The sequence below is a fragment of the Protobothrops mucrosquamatus genome, unplaced genomic scaffold (assembly GCF_001527695.2).
Source record: "Protobothrops mucrosquamatus isolate PMUCROS unplaced genomic scaffold, P.Mucros_1.0 scaffold_277, whole genome shotgun sequence".
Lineage (NCBI taxonomy): Eukaryota > Metazoa > Chordata > Lepidosauria > Squamata > Viperidae > Protobothrops > Protobothrops mucrosquamatus.
Window position 1 is genome coordinate 1,450,406 of NW_015386353.1, and position 18,011 is coordinate 1,468,416.

General features: G+C 38.2%; 1 protein-coding gene across 1 annotated transcript in view; it reads left to right on the forward strand.

Annotated features, from left to right (window-relative positions):
- The window catches only part of PRDM11 (PR/SET domain 11), a 44,924-nt gene extending 29,112 nt beyond the window's left edge, over positions 1–15,812 (forward strand). The window contains exons 5-7 of the mRNA XM_015831717.1: positions 1,546–1,733; positions 12,311–12,961; positions 13,651–15,812. Coding sequence (XP_015687203.1) covers positions 1,546–1,733; positions 12,311–12,961; positions 13,651–15,812 — 3,001 coding nt within the window. The remainder of the gene's footprint in view (positions 1–1,545; positions 1,734–12,310; positions 12,962–13,650) is intronic.
- Positions 15,813–18,011: the final 2,199 nt, after the last annotated feature.

Sequence of the window (18,011 nt, forward strand, 5' to 3'; positions counted from 1 at the left end):
AAGTACCTGCATGTCATAAGCATTTGAATTAAAATTACCATATTGAAATCAAATCTGATGTTTTTTAATTTTTATTTGGTGTGCGTTGGAACAGGGGTAGTCTTATACGGTGAGTATAGCCCAAACTCTATATTTTAACTGGAAAAGTTGGGGGTCGTCTTATACGCCCAGTCGTCTTATACGCCGGAATATACGGTAAGTTCATTATTACTGGGTTCATTGTTGGTGATTGGAAGGATACCTCATGGTAAGTCCAACATAGTACCATTCTGGGGTAAAGGAAGGGTCAGTGAAGCTTTTAAAAACAGAACTATTACAAAATCATTAATTCAGACTATGAACTATAATGTACCATGATTTTATTGCTTAACAATTTTGGAAAATTTTCAGTCAGGTGGTAGTGAAGTAAAAGGAAGCACAAAGTATTTGGGTGAAGGAATGGTTTGATTTCTTGAAGACATTCCTGAGTATCTGCCAACTTACACAAGGATTTTTTTTTAATAGTAAAAAGCCACAAAAACTCAGACCATCTGAAAAGAGGCGTAATACTAGCTCGAGTGAAGCCATCTTCTGGGCATCTGTTTTTGCTCCCGCCTAGCAATCTATGATGATTAAACTAAATTAGGAGGGAGTCTATTCTTTGTAGCTTATTTTGTAATACATTATCTCTATGTATCTCGCTAAGACCCAACTGTAGAACTTTGTTATTAGCGTTTCAATGGTCACTAGTATTATTGACTTGGTGTCTGTGTTTTTTATCAATAAAAATATGGTGAAAATATACTAAAATGTGTGAACTGTATATATGTTATATAATAAATCATATAATATACTGAAGAAGTAGACAACAGATTTGTATTAGGTGATTTAGTACAGCCTAGTTGTGCAAATATTTCTATAATATGTCTGGTCTTTTTGACTGGGAATCAACATCATTTAATTGCACATTTCCAACATTGCATTGGATTACAAAATAAATTCTATTATATTATGGGTTTGATACACATATTAGGAGAATATTTGCCTTTATGCAACCAACCAATATGGGATGTAAAAGATTATGTTGCTGATATGGATTAATTCTCTTTTTGCTGTTAAAATGGACTATTCTTATTCTCATAGAATATTGTACAACTGTGGTTCTTCTAATTCCAACTTGCTGGCTCTACAACACAGATGTAAAACTAAGTCTGCAAAAACCATAACTAAAGTTAGTTAAATCTGAACCAGGACTGTCTTACAAATCCTAAAACATACTCTTATTTTAACAATCTTTAATTGATGATAATAATAGACACAGAAATTTGGAAATTAGTAATGTTTAGCAATTAGATATTTTCCTTAGGGCCTATACTTATCTCAAGAAGGTATTTAATATTCTTTAAGGATGCCTATTATTTTCTTATAGTTCTGTTTCTTCACATGACATGCCATCCAATGCTATGTTTCCGTGGCTCTCTTTGAAGGTCACTTCTGCTACAATTGTGACTTAAGGTAGTATTCAACCTGTTTATAAGTCAAAACCTGCCTCATCCTTGTCCTTAGGTATGTGGCCATATCTCGAGAGGAGAGAGAGCAGAACCTAATGGCATTTCAGCACAGTGAGAGGATTTATTTTCGGACTTGTCGGGACATCCGGCCAGGGGAAAAACTGAGGGTCTGGTATAGTGAAGATTACATGAAGCGGCTGCACAGTATGTCTCAGGAGACCATCAACCGAAACCTCACAAGAGGTGAGATTTTTCCCCCCTTTCTTTCCTTTCACTATTTGTTCATGTCTTTGTTTTTGACCCAGTTACCAGGCAGTTCTTGCAAAATCATGTGTGTGAAGAAATCAACAAATAAAAAAATCATCAATGTAAAATAATACACAGTGTAAAATAATAACTATTTTACACTGATAATACAGATAATACAGTTGAAATGGATCCATCAAATAAAATATATAAGGGATATGGGGAGAATTTCATTTAATATATACTGAAAACTAAGAAGCATTGTCTTGAAGGAGATATTTTTGGCTTGATTTTGGGGAGGGGGAGGGGATAAATAGGGCAGATACAGTGGCTGTGGTACAGTTGTAATGTCCTTTTCAGTTTGCAAAATACCTGTATCTTTCTGGCAAACACAATGGTTATCATGATATTTAAATCTGACAATGAGGTATTCAACAAATATATCTGATTAGCTTTATATACCAAATACTGATGAGTGCTGGAGAATGAATGATTCCTCCACTGACAGAGATCAAAACTTAAACATTCAGAATTAATTGGGAACTTTCCAAATATATCCAGAAATTAGGACAAAGATATCCTGATCTCTGGATATGCACCATTATGGGTTTTGCTTCCTTCTTAGTGTAGAGGTCCACTCTCAAAAGTACTTTAAAAGGGAGCTTCCCATAGTTGATAGTAGATAGCTGATTAAAGTTGATGGTTGAAAGAAAGGAGGAAGAGGATCCACATGAAATTATTTTTCCTGTTATTTTTCTGAACACTATCATGTCCAATTTATTTATGTAATGTATTTTGCATGAAGCTGTATGTTGTCCTTAAACTTGAAGCAAACATGGAAGAGGTAGTATCTCCCAATTTTCTTTCTACTAATTGGAACTCCTATATGCTTTAAAACTTATTCTCTGCAAGTGCTGAGAGAGATGCTGATAATTGAGTCATAATTAGCTGGTGCTCAATGTGTGCAAGTAGGCTTATGTAAATACACACTTTCTTCATTACAGAACTGTAGAAATGACTATATTTATGAAAAGGTTATTGGTTTTAGTTTTATTTTTTTGAATAGCCACAATCTTAATTAAAGTTAAAGGTAGTTCTCTTACATTTCTAAGCATTTTGATTTAAAAATGTGGTATCAATTGGAATAAAAAATGATAAGAGGTTAAAAAAAACTGACAAGTTTAAAAATCAGCATGGTACTCATTATTCAAAGTGGTGGCAATCCAAACTGTGTTTCCTTATTTCCTGACCTGAGTGTATATGTATGTGTGTGTGTTTCTGGATTAGTACATGAGTTCAGTTCAAAAGATCATTAGGAACAACAACAAAAGCTCAAAACACCAGTTGCTCATAGACAGAGTAATCACTCAAGGTCTAGGCAGACCAATCTGAGCACAGCCTGGATTGATTACAGGAAAACCTATGGCTCAGTGCCACTCACATGGATCTCTGACTGCCTACACTATACAAAGTGATCAGGACACTAAGGACCTTCTCAAGAACTCAATGGGACATTGGAAGATAGCACTGAAAGTCAACACAAGGCAGCTCACACAAGTGGCCATCAAGTGCAGTATATATATCAAGGTGATGCACTGTTCCCTCTGCTGTTCTGCAAAGGCTTTGACCTCCTCAGCCAGATATTCACAAGAACTGGATATGGATACAAGTTCAAGAGTAGAACTACCCCCAGCTGTCTCCTCTAAATGGATAAAATCAACTTTTATGTTAAGAATGAACTCACTGATCTACCTGACAAATCTACAGTGAAAAATATGGCCAAGATAATAGTCAAAAGTGAGAAAGTAGTTAAGACTGATGAGGTGCAACTACCAGTGGGCCACATATCAAACATACAGATTAGTTACAAGTATCTCAGTATCCCACAATCACATGGGAACAACAGTGGGGGATGCAAGGAAGACAGCAACATCAAGTACCATCAAAAGGTAAGTCAGCTCAATGGGAAGAACAAAATCCATGCCATTAACATGTATTCCCTACCAGTCTTAAGATATCTGTCAATACAATGAGCTGGTCAAACCAGGACATGGAAGCTGCTGATGTGAAGACCCAGAAGCTCCTCATAATGTACAGAGGTTTCCACCCCAAGTTCCCAGAGATTATACACCAGCCGAAAAGAAGGCAGGTGGCATCTGATGAGTGTCAAAGCCACTGTCCTGGATCAAACCCAGAACATCTGGGAGTATATCAGATGTGTTGCTGAGAGAATGTCTGAAGCAGCAGCAGACATGGGAGAAAGATCAAGCAGTGCCATGGCAAGACAAGACTCTGCATAGGATGTACCATTGACAGATAGCTGAGGTGGCAGACATTGGGAAATCCTACCAGTTGGATTAAAAGACAGCACCAAGGCACTAATCATAGCAATAAGAGGCACTAAGCACCAGATCCAACGAAGCAGGTGTCTACTATGCTAGGCAGAACCCAAGGTGCAGACTATGCAAAGAGGCCTCACAGACAATCCAACACATAATGGCAGGGTATAAGATGCAGGCAGAAACACATTCACTGAAATAGCTGGCATCGTGTACAAGAATACCTGCACAGTGTATGGGTTAGATTTTCCCCAAGTCCAGATGGAAGAATCCACAGAAGCTTATGGAGAATAACAGGACTAAGATCCTGTAGGACTTTCAGATCTATACAGACAGGCAGGTACTGGCCAACCAACCAGTGTAAGTGTTTGGCATCTACTAAGTTCCTGTTGGCCAAGTTATGAAGCTACTATGGTCATGTTTTCTCTCCTCTGATTACTGATTAGTGCCTTCTACGGCCAGTTTGGATTAGATTAGTGGAAAGATCAGACATTTGATTTCTGGAGAAATTCTGCCTGTTTAATGTTTGATCCATACTTTACAAACACAGTTCAGGCATTACTTTGAGGTAATGCTAGCAATAAATACTATATTTGAATCAAAAGTGTTTTATTATCACAGTGTTTTATTATCACATATGAAATATCTAATGGTCTGTGGAACCTCTTTGGATGAATTTATTATTTTACAATGGAAGAGTTTTACTTTCAAACTGTAATCTAGTGTTATATCAAGAGTCAGAACTTTTAATGTCTTCTATTGTTCACCAAATGAATTCCACATATACATATTTAGATAAAAGAGCAGTCAATTAGACACATCCCATGGCCCATACTGCTGATAAACTAATTTTTTAAAAAATATCCAAACATTTGGATCATCTATGCAAAGTTGTAATGTTTATATTTACATCAAAACCACAATTGAACATGACTTAGGAGAGACAGTTTATTTAACTTTACCAATACAAACAATATCTAGTACTTTTGTCTTGATGCTTTGACTTGGTAAAAGAAATTATAATTTCAAATGCATACTTAGTTTCTGTTTTATTCACATACTTGTGTGTATGTATATGTATGCATGCACGCATGTATTGTAAGCAAATCCTTAAACAGAAAAAGGCCAGATGCAGAAAATTTGCTGGAAGCAAAGTTTCTTCTTCTGCCTCTCTCTAGTTCAGGATTAAGACTGTGAAACAATTAAAGTTATGGCTAGCTGTTCTTGGATTATGAAAACATACCAGGTCAGTGGAAGCAAATTCTATATAACATAGAATAATAATTAGGCAATTGAATATATTGTTAAAAACATATCTTAACATTAAGATAGTAGTGAGTAATGGTCTGAGGAATGAAGCAGGTCTATTATATATCCTCTATATGGAATTACCAAGGATCATACTGCTGAGATTTGTCACAAACTGTTGATGTTTGGTTTTGTAATTTTTCTTTTTAAAACATACACTACACATAAACATCCATATACCCATACACACTATTCAAGACTCTCCTGGAACCTAAACAAATCATAATAAATATGCAGTCCCTAGCTGCAAAAATAGTACTATCCGTGCCTTAAGAATGATGCAGCTAGCTCTGTTCTACCAGCTCCTGAAATCTCAGGGAAGAAACCATCCTTGCATACTCTCATTCTGGCAGCACTGGATGTTATTCACCTGGAACTGGAGAGTTTAAGATGGGAACATGGCTAATAATGCTTAAAATAGTTTGTGTATCTTGAATGTGGAAGTGGATTTTGAATCTTCTATTTTGCCTTATCCTGGAGAACCCAGAAACTGAAAATTTAGAGATGATCAATGAGATCTAAACACTTATACATACCCAGTAATCTATCATCCATACTATTTGTACGTATATTTAAAGAATAATTGTGTGTGATAAATAATATTGATATTGTAAATGGATGAAGACTCTTAACAAATTAAAATTCTCATGAGTTGTGATGTTAAAGCTCTTTTCTTTCCCTCTTGTATGTTAAATTGAATTGCTCACAGTTACTTCTTGGAAGGACTCCCTGAGCATCATATATAGTAAGGTATGGTATATAAATCTTGTAAATTAAACCTGATATTAAACCATAAAAGAAAGAGAAAGTTCCTGTTTTACTGCAGGGAAATAAATTAAAACAGTTGATGGCAGTCTATTCATAACAGGGGAAACTCCTGTAGTGAAGGAAAATACTTTTAATATTTATAGTTGGAAACTGGGTACATTTATTGTTTCTGCTTTTTTTTAGTGAAAGTTATGCAAAGTCATTGTGAATTGGCCAGCAGCTAAATTTAAATAAAGAAACCAGATGTCCAAGAGAAGATTTGGATGGAGCCTATACACAAAGGTTCCTATACCGCTTGAGATATAGTAGGAGAAGGCCCACATTATGCAAGCTCCATATCTTCTTGGAGGCACACCAATTCTGGGTTGCACAACCAGGATTACACCACATTTTAGTAAAATGTTAAAAGTTTTGTTGCCATCCTGGTCCTCCAGATTTTTGCAGTCCAGGTCTGGTAATCTTGCCTTCTTGTATATATTGTCCCTGATTCTGAACTAATCATTCATTTAAGAACTTCATTCTCAGTAATAAGTCTCCATCTTAGTCAAAGTCCGTGAAAAATGTTTCATATGAGATCTCTCAGATATGTTCCTTTTAATCTATTACAAAAGTATGTGTTATACCTATTAATTTAAAATATTTTAAAGGAAAGCCTTCTTTTAAAATAAGCTTAACTAAAACAGCTGCATAATACTTAACAGTGATAGTGGGCATCAGTAGCATACAGTAACATCCAGGTCTTTACAGACATTTGAAAATAGCAATAGCATTAGTACTTAGACTTCTATGCCACTTCATAGTGTCCTCTCTAAGCAGTTTACAGAGTCAGCATATTGCTCCCAACAATCTGAGTCCTCATTTTACTGACCTTGGAAGGATGGAAGGCTGAGTCAATCTTGAGCTGGTGAGACTCGAACTGCCAAACTGCTGGGAGTCAGCAGTACTACATTCTAACCACTGCGCCACTAGGGCTCTGTGTCAGAGTGTCACTCACACATCCCATGGTATACCAGAAAGACATTTTTAATATAATAATTTAGAGTAATTTGACTGACAGAGATTACTATAGAAAAGGCATGTCTGTGGAGATTCTCAGTCATCCAGGTCATGGTTGTCCCAAATGTGCTTTTTTCCCAAAGGCAATTGGACTTTCTTTGCTTTTCTTTGAAGACGTTTCACTTCTTATCCAAGAGGTTTCTTCAGAAGAACTGATGAACTGAATTTTCTTGGATGAGAAGTGAGTCTTCAAGGAAAAATAAAGGAAGTCCAGTTGCCTTTTGAAAAAGCAGCTTTGGGACTATAGAAAAGGCATGTTTTTTTTTCTCTACTAATTATAAGTACCAAACAAGATAATAATTACTCAAAAGGTGATTGCATCGTCTAACACAGAGTCCTATGAACAGTCATACAAAATTGCAAAAATAAATAAAACAAATAAGTGGATCAAATTTCATCATTTCTACCAAGTATCAGAAATAGGTGAACTATTAGCAGAAGTAGAATTCTAATTAGCTAGTGCAGGAGTCCCCGGCATCGGTCCATGGCATGCCAGAAACTGGTCTGTGCAAACAAGCAAACCCCCATCCACGGAATGCAGGCAGCATGTAAAACTACGCCCCCTCCAGTCCACAGAAAAACCTCTCTCCTTGGAACCAGTTCCTGGTGCCCAAAAGGTTGGTGGCCGCTGAGCTAGAGAATATAGAATTGCAGAAAGCTGAGGTGTTAGACCAGCGGTTCTCAACCTATGGGTCGTGACCCCATTTGGGGTCGATCGACCATTTCACGGGGGTCGCCAAGCAAGGCTGTCCGCCATTTTTTTTGTCCATTTTTTTCCCCTTTTCCGGCGGGTGCCTTACCTCCCTTGGCCGTGGCCAGGTGGTGGTCAGCCTGCTCCATCTCTGCCACTTGCCAGCCGGTGCAGGGGGCGGAACCACGCATGCACGGCGCTCCCGGGCAGGGAAAGTCCTTGACTTACGACCGGTTGGGTAGTCCTCAACTTACGACCGGTTTAGTCCTCGACTTACGACCGGTTGGGGGTCGCGGCATTAAAAAGGTTGAGAACCACTGTGTTAGACTATGAAAAGGACAATAAAGAAAATAAATATGCTTTTGCACTTTGCACAAGTATTGGTTTATTCATTTATCAATCAATACACTGACTAAAACCATTATTTATTTATTTATTTATTTATTTATTTTGTCTATACTTTATCATAATCTCATAGTACTCTCAACAGTTTATAGAAGTACAAAAAATTTAAAACCTACATATTGAAAACAAAAAGCACCACAAACAAGCTAAAATCTTGGCTTCACAATCCCAACCCCGGATTGGAAGAGCTCCCTTTTTAGTTCTTTCAGAAGGTAATTTAAATGGGAGCTAACTATCTTTAGTGAGAAGCCATTCCAGATAGCTCCACTGCTGCTCCAAGTTTTGCTTGTTCCTTCATCACCAGAATGTAGGAAACCACCAGATGCTCTTCTTGACAAGATTGCTTTGATTGGGCTGATTCTAATAGGCAGCTACCTTACTGAAAGTAATTTGATACAGGGCATAAGGCACTTTATAGTAAAGCCCACAACAGTCCTTTCAGTTGCAGCCAGAAGTATATGGGAAGCTATTGCAGGACCCACAGCAGAAGTTTATTATGTTTCCATCTGCAAGGGCTGGATAGTACACAGGCCGCTGCATTTTCAGCCAACTGAAGTTTCCAATTTATTTTTCTTCAAAGGAAGTGTCAAAGCAAGAACATCCAATGTTAGATGTTCTTGCTTTGACAGAAAGCTCCACAGAGAACATTTTGCAGTAATTCAAGTGAGTGGTGATGAAGGCACAAGTCACTATAGTAAGGTACTGTTGTCCCAGATAGGATACAACTAATACAACTGAAGCTGATAAAGAGCCTCCTGGCTACAGCTTCCTATTATTCTAGCAGGACCACAAATCCAAGAGGGCCTCCAAGCTATGGATATGCTTTTTTCAGGAACAGTCCTTTCTAACTCAGAAGTACCACTGGAGCCACCAGAGAATCCCAAAAAATTACCAACAGTAATTTTTCTTTAAAATAACTAGAAATGCCCTTATCTGCAATGAGACTTCAACAACGTCTCCCAGATCCAAGTAACTACTCTGCCTGTGTCAGTCCAAGGACTCAAGAGAGGCAAGGATCCAACTCGCATGGCAGAAGAGCATTTCTTAGAGAGCACCCAAACTACTTCCTCAGAAGCCACAAGTCAAAAGAATCCCTCCAAACATGGCAATATTATGTTTTGGTCAAACTCTAGGCCAGTGGTGGCGAACCTATGGCACGTGTGCCAGAGGCGGCACTCAGAGCTCTCTCTGTGGGCACGTGTGCCATTGCCCCAGTCCTAAGCCTTCAGCTGGGTTTTATAAAACCTTTTCGCTTTAGGCCTCCACTGCCATGTGCAAAAAAAAAAAAGGTTCAATCAGTCAATTTCAACTTCTTGTGGGGAAAAAAAGATCTTGCAAAGTTGGAATTGATTGAACTTTTTAGTCCCACCCAGTCTGCCGTTACCACTGCAGCCACACCCACCCAATTGGCCACACCCACCCAATTGGCCACACCCACCTGGCACTCGACGATGCATAAGTGGATTTTGGGTTGCAGTTTGGGCACTCAGTCTCTTAAAGGTTCGCCATCACTGCTCTAGGCTCTGCTCAGAATAGAACAACTCTGATAAACTTTATTGACAAAATATTGTGCTAATTTGTCACATTTCTGGGGGCTCTGAGAAGACCAAGGGATCATCCAAAATTGGTTGACAGAGAGAGAGAGGTTACTCAGGATGATTCATGATTTTTCTGAAGGTATGTTGCCAACAGCAAACTAGGCCTTTGACTGACTCACCTGTCAGATTGTCAAGGAAATTCCAAGCATCCATTAGAAATCCATGTGGTACTTGGGGTGGACCATCTGAATGGGTTGAGCCCTATGGCGATAACACAGCCATCAGTCACATCTGGTCCAGGAAATGATCTAACCACGACAAAACGCTGATGGTAACAGTCTTTATAACAAAGTCACATTATAGAGATTCTGAAGTAAATACAAGGTCTAATTCATGTCAGTTCCATGATTTCCTGAGGAAAACCCATGGTTACCATGGAGATCATGAATTCCCAGCCTCTGCCATATGAGGTATAAATCCCTCATTGTTAGAAAGGGGGAGGGACTCAACCACCATCCTGACAGATCTAGAAGCCCAGAAAGGCTCCTGATGGATGTCACTGATGCTTTTTCCCTCCAATCCAAAGCTGCTTACTCCTTTCATCTGCCAGTACTCCTAATCAGTGGTGGGATTCAAACATGTGAACAACCGGTTCTCTGTGTGGATGCCGCTTCCGGAAGTCTGGGCCTGTGCAACAAAAAATTAGCTACCGGTTCTGCCGAACGGGTACAAGCTGGCTGAATCTCACCACTGCTCCTAACCACCCGCAAATCAAACAGCTATTTCCAGAAACTTGGTGAATCTTTCTGCATCAAGGCCTCATACATACCAAATATCCAAATATATTCATATTTCTATTTCTCCTCCAAATCCATATTGCGTCCTTCACTCTGTTCAACATCTTCTTGAAAACAGCAATCCATTAATGAGCTTTGCGATTTTGAAGCAACGCTCAGGTGATTCAGTCAAACTGATCTTATTAACATAATTTAGTCAACTTCCTTGATTTAATTAGTTTTTGTAGCCTCAGGCTACATGCCATCATCACCACCATTGTGGCTGCTAGGAATCTTAACATGTTCCCTACGCCTAGAAGCAGGGCTTTCAAGCCTATTTTTACATCCACAATGTTGGAAGCATGCTCTTTTTAAAATCTCTCTATTTGCCTGGTAGATATCTACAAGTGGAACAAAATGACAGTGTATATGAGGTGATTTCATCATGTAAATATTGCCACTTAACATACTTGCACCAGGTGTAATATTAAGGTCACTGGTTTGCTATGGACACAACGGTTTTTAATTCCATATATTACTAGTCATGGTTAAGATGGAATATTTTTTTTAACAAAATGTGAATTACTCTGTCAAGCCTCAAAGAAATATTCAGACAGAAAGGTGTCACATCTGCCACATCATAACCAACCCACCAGTTAGTGTCATACTCTAAAACTAAGTAGGATATAGAATTGACTGAAGTCTTGCATATTTTCTGTATGATTTTTTTTTATTTATGAATCAAAATAAATCCTGTGCAAATTGATACATGTTTACAATAGATTGATATTGGTTAGAAGTTCCAATGCTGCATCACAAAACCTGGAGTTGCAATACTTGCATAGCAGTTTTTCCCTAGTGTCACAAGTAGATAAAACTATCACAGTTAACTGTGACTATGGTGCTAGGATTTGATGAACCACATCTACATTAAAGCTGTTACATAAGCACAAGTGTGTTTCTTAAATGTAATATAACGACATTAAGCAGCGCCTTGTTTGGAAAACAACCAAGTATTGATGCTTGGAATTATTTACAAGACAGAAGAAAGATAGAATCAAATTCATCATCTTCTGAATTTACAGGTAAGGATACATGACTATTTTTTCTAAATAACTGCTAATCTGCTAACATCTCTGCTTTTTGGTAAATTTTGCTTAAGTCCACACATTTAGCAATGTATTACAACAAGCTATAGATCTCAGTTTTGGGTATCATTGAGCTGGTTCTAATTGACTGTGATAAATAGCGATATGGGAAATGAGATTGTAATTTCTGTGTATTCTCATGTCTCGTGTCACTCTATTATACAGTGGAAAGGTCTATCAGGTTTACTGGTTCAATATGGAAACTTCATAGTATTGATATGATGCCTTTTACCAAGTCAAAGTTATCACTACATTTTGAGCAATCAGAAACGTCCATATTTTATCTTAATTTCAGTTACAGGTTAGCTACCTGTAGGCCAACTGCCTATTATTTGAAGTATATTGAAGCAAACCTTGGTATATTACCTAGATATTGTTTTATTTTCAATATTACCCATCATTAGGGGGCCTAAGCATTTATTCCAGTAAATGTATTTATTGGTTATGCAACATATGAAAAGTTTCCCCTACCTTTTTGCTTTAGCTTTTGTGTCAGGAATGTTATAGCTTCCCTTGAATAATCGTCTTCTGATTTCTTTTTTTAGGGGACAGAAGATTACTAAGAGAAAAGACAGAAAGAACTATGGGAAGCCAAGAAGATGTGATCTATCCCCTTGAGCTCACTATATCAAAACCAGGGAAGAGTCCCTACAAACGTAGCTTTGAAGAAGGGATACCTCAACCCCAAACCAAGAAAAAGAAAATAGACCTCATCTTCAAAGATGTCCTAGAGGCTTCTCTGGAGTCAACTAAGGTAGAAGATCGTAAGTTCACCAAAAATTCTACCCCTTCCACTCGAAAATCCTTGAGATTCCAAGTTCAAGATGTCTCAGAAACTTGTGGGACTAGTGTTCAAGACAGTTCTCCTAATCACAGTAGACACAGAAATGAGGGTGAGTGGAAGGTCCCTCACGGTTCTCCCTTTACCATGTCCAAAGAAATTGGCTTGCTGGAAGAGGAAGGTGAAGAACCTTTGTCGTTTAAAGTGAACAGTCTCACTGATCTGTCTCTGGTATCAAGTCAAGATGATGCTCTCGAAATCCCAACAACTTCCTTGTGTCCCAACTGCATACGGCTGAAAAAAAAGATTCGGGAATTGCAGGCTGAGCTAAATCTGCTAAGATCTGGCAAGTTAGCTGAGCCATCTCTACTACCTCCTCAGGTACCTGAGTATCAAGCATTTTCATATCCCACTGGTAAGTTACACAAAATAAAAATGCTCCGTAAACATTATACTAGGAGACCTTACATTTCTGAGGTCTCATGGTTGGGTTTTATGAAGCACAGATTTAATCCTCTGAGCAAACAGTTTGGGGTATTATAATCATAATTATAATTTGTAATTATAAATCATCTTTCTTTTTTACTGTAATATGTTCATTTTCAATAAAAACATTGCAGTGAATTGGTTTGCTATGTTCTTCGTACATTGGAGGAGAAAGGATTGTAGGTTGTCATTCTGAATCCAGTTTAGGAAGTATGTTTGGTTTTCTATGTGCTATGTGACTTATACTGGTTCATATGTATGCAAAATATATAAAACAAAGTTTACATTTTGTGCAGGAACTTATTCTTAACTTGGTTGACTTGTGTTTGTTTTTGTTCATTTCCCTCAATAATTCTTGTTATAATATGACAATAGCTAGAGTACTGCTGAGGTTACTTTTTACAATTGCTTAGACTTTAGGAAATTAGAACTTAAAAAAGGACTGGTTTCAAAGCATTTATAATTCAATCTTACTTCAAATAACATGTTCATTTTCGTTGAAAACAGGGGACATGTGTAGATATGGATGAAGTGTTGTGGAATTACCTTACCGTTTTATATTGTTTTCTAGAACTTTGTCTGGAATTTTCTGTAATTCTTTTTTTTTTTTTTTGGCAGCTTCAGAAAGCATCATGTCTGTTCCTACCATAATGGAAGATGATGATCAGGAAGTAGATTCAGCAGATGAATCTGTTTCCAATGACATAATAACAGCCACAGATGAGCCCTCCAAAATGTCTGCTGTCACCAGAAGGATTCGGCGCTTCAAGCAAGAGTGGCTAAAAAAATTTTGGTTTCTGCGGTACTCTCCGACGTTGAATGAAATGTGGTGTCATGTCTGTCGGCAGTACACAGTACAGTCTTCTCGAACTTCAGCCTTCATCATTGGCTCAAAGCAATTCAAGATCCACACTATAAAACTTCATAGCCAGAGTAATCTCCACAAGAAGTGCCTGCAGCTCTACCGGCTCAGGATGCACCCAGAGAAGACAGAAGAGATGTGTCGAAATATGACTTTATTGTTCAATACAGCCTATCATTTAGCTATGGAAGGCCGGCCGTATTGTGACTTTCGACCTCTTTCAGAACTACTGAGAAAGTGCGAACTCAAAGTGGTGGATCAGTACATGAATGAGGGAGACTGTCAAATCTTAATCCACCATATTGCTAGAGCTCTTAGAGAAGACCTCATTGAACGAGTGAGGCAGTCTCCTTTCCTCAGCATCATTTTAGATGGGCAGAGTGATGATTTACTTGCTGATACTGTTGCAGTTTATGTACAGTACGTCAGCAGCGATGGACCTCCTGCCACGGAATTCCTTTCTCTCCAAGAACTGGGATTTTCTACAACAGATAGTTATGTTCAAGCATTAGATCGGGCTTTTTCATCTCTGGGAATCAGGCTGCAAGATGAAAAGCCAAGTGTTGGTTTGGGAATAGATGGTGCTAACATTACTGCCAGTCTACGAGCTAACATATACATGACAATCAGGAAAACTCTACCTTGGTTGCTCTGCTTACCTCTAATGGTATACAAGCCACACTTGGAAATATTGGATGCAATTAGTGGAAAAGAACTACCCTGCCTTGAGGAGCTAGAGAACAACCTGAAGCAGTTACTCAGCTTTTACCGTTATTCTCCCAGGCTGATGTGTGAGTTAAGGGTCACTGCTGCTACTCTCTGTGAAGAGACTGAGTTCTTGGGAGATATTCGAGCAATCAAATGGATCATTGGGGAACAAAATGTCCTCAATGCTCTCATCAAGGACTACCTGGAAGTAGTGGCCCATCTGAAAGATGTCAGTGGCCAAACACAAAGAGCAGATGCTTCTGCTATTGCCTTGGCTCTCTTGCAATTTCTTATGGACTATCAATCCATTAAGTTGATATATTTTTTGCTTGATGTCATTGCGGTCCTTTCACGACTTGCCTTCATTTTTCAAGGTGAATACCTCCTTATCTCCCAAGTGGATGATAAAATAGAGGAGGCCATCCAAGAAATTAGCAGACTGGCAGACTCTCCTGGGGAATATCTACAGGAATTTGAGGAGAACTTCCGTGAAAGCTTTAATGGCGTTGCTGTGAAAAACCTACGGGTGGCTGAAGCCAAATTCCAGTCAATTCGAGAAAAAATATGCCAGAAGACCCAAGTGATTCTGGCTCAAAGGTTTGAACTTCGCAGTCGGGCATTTGTGAAAGCCTGCCAGGTTTTTGATCTTGCAGCTTGGCCCAGAAGTGCAGAAGAGCTTATGAGCTATGGCAGGGAAGATATGATGCAAATATTTGAACATTTGGAAGCAGTGCCATCTTTTTGCACAGAAATCAGCAGAGAAGGCATAGACACTAGAGGGAGTTTGCTCATGGAATGGCGAGAACTCAAGGTGGATTATTATACCAAAAATGGCTTTAAAGATTTAATCAGTCATATTTGTAAATATAGACAGAGATTTCCTCTTTTAAATAAAATAATCCAGATCCTCAAAGTCCTTCCCACTTCCACAGCATGCTGCGAAAAGGGAAGAAATGCTCTTCAGAGAGTGCGCAAAAACAATCGTTCCCGACTTACTCTGGAACAACTCAGCGATCTTTTGACAATTGCTGTAAATGGACCACCTATTTCCAACTTTGAAGCCAAACGGGCCCTAGACAGTTGGTTTGAGGAGAAATCTAGCAATAGTTACGCACTGTCTGCAGAAATGTTAAGCAGGATGTCCACCCTGGATCAGAAACCTGTGCTGCAAAGCATGGACCATGGATCAGAATTTTATCCTGATATTTAGCAAGGAATGCCTCTTCTTTAGAGAGCTGGTGATTTTTTTTTTAATCAATACTCTAAGCTTTGGTATATTACACATACACCCACGCACACACAGATGCACATGTATGATGTAAACTCACACTGAAAATGTAAGCGGATCTGATGGAAGCTAAGAGGAATACAGCAACATTTAATATGTACTGACATCTTCAACTGTGGCAGCTGCAATGTAGGTGGCAACCTTTCATTTTTCAGAAATATGTACTGGGGCCATAGTCTGCATTTCAACCTGACTCAATTTATAAGCTAGACATGGCAAGCCAATGTCATCCTACGTCTCTTTATGCTTTTATGTGTATGTCTGTTTTTTTACCTCTCTGGTATTTTCCTTTTGTTAGTCAGCTATTGAGCCATTTTAGCCCTTTGCTTATCATCATTGGGATTTCTGAGCCCTGTGTACACATCTTGGAATTTGTTTCTAGCTTCTCCAGGTCATCTAGGTTAGATTGGATCCTTCTGGTAATCTGGTTAATTTTCATGCTATTGTCAATTAGCTAGAATAATTTTTTTTAGCATGACACATCAGTGGGCGGTTCCGGTGTTAGGCAAAATGTCCTGTGAAAACTCTACTAACAAGTTCATATATCTTCGTACAATATTGATAGCATGTTCCTGTGAAAAATAGCATAATTCAGATTAGGGAAATGGGGGATGTTTTTTCATTTATATTTTTATATAGTGGGGATAAGAAAATTAATTACAATTCTTTACTGAAAACCCAGGCTGCTGTGGAAGCTAGATAGCCAATGAGTCAAATCCTTTAAGAGGATATAGACTCCAGGGCTTAAAAATATACATATGCTAATTTTATGTTATTTATACTTGGTCTTTATAATCAGAAATTGATTGTGTTTTCTGTTTGTTTGTTTGTTTTTAATAAGTGAAAGAAATACCTGCCGTCTTTGTGCAGCAGGATATATCAATGCAAAATCCATCTTTATTGCTTAACAAATCTCAAGGTCCTTTGCCTGGTTCACATATCCTTCTTTTATTAACATTTAAAGTTCCAATAAGTGGCTAAAAGAAAAACAGAATATTGTGCATATACCTGTGAACTTCTTTCAAAGAGTGCATAGTCTAGTAGATATGTGGGCCATGAGATTGGGAGATCCATGCATTCTGAAGAACTTTTTTTTTTAGCTTAATAAAAAAGGATGGTTTAGGTTAAACAAGCCTAAACCAGCCTCCACATTTGTTTGTGCCATACCCTTCTGGTATATCATAAAGCAGTATTGGGAAGTTTTGGCTGTACTAGATGCTCACAGGAATAAATAAAAATAATTTTGGCTGGAGAATTTACTAGGGTAGCATGTTTCCAGAGGGACTAAACTCATGCCAGTTTGCATTTTTTTTCTTTTTAAATACAGTAAAATGATGTCAGTTACACTGAACCTATCCATTTTCCTTCCCCCCATTCCCATTTTCTCCATCTTCTTCCGATTAGTCTTGGTGCTAAATTTCTCTGGAACCGTTGCTGCTAGCAGGTAGTTTTTCATTTATCTAATGGTATATTGCATTATTTTTAAACAATATGTTTTCAGTGATAATGTAGCATGTGGTTAAAACAGTCTTTCTCAGGACATATCTACACCCGCATCTTTTCCAGTATCGTTTTTGTTTGTTCAATTTTAACTCGTCTTTTGTTATTCATTGTTCCAGTAATTATCCTGGCTTAATTTTTATAAGTACATTATCATTATTTGCCAGACTTTTAAGCTTTTTTTTTTTTTTAAAAAAAATAATAATAATGTTGACATAGGGTATAAAAGAAGAGGGCATAATGCCTCCATGCCACCTCCTAGGATTTGCAAATCAGCTGTAGTTTTCAGGAAAACATGTCCAGGCCATCCCCAGGCAGAAGAGGGAAAAATATCTGAGGTCTTATAATAAATGCACAACATTAGTATAAGACTTTTAAAAAAATAAATAAGGAAATAAAGGAGGAGTGGGGATGGCAGGTAGAAATTGGGATTTGGAATGGAACAATCCTTTGTCCAATCTAACTTCAAAAAAGTTACCCTTTTGCTAAGGTGGTTTACCAACCTCAGTCTGGGAGAAAGACACAGGAAGTGAAGGACGAATTGAATCAGTCACAGACAGGAAAGGGCGTGGAGTTCAACAGATGGGTATCTACCTTTAGTCACTTCCCCTGCCGAAGGCT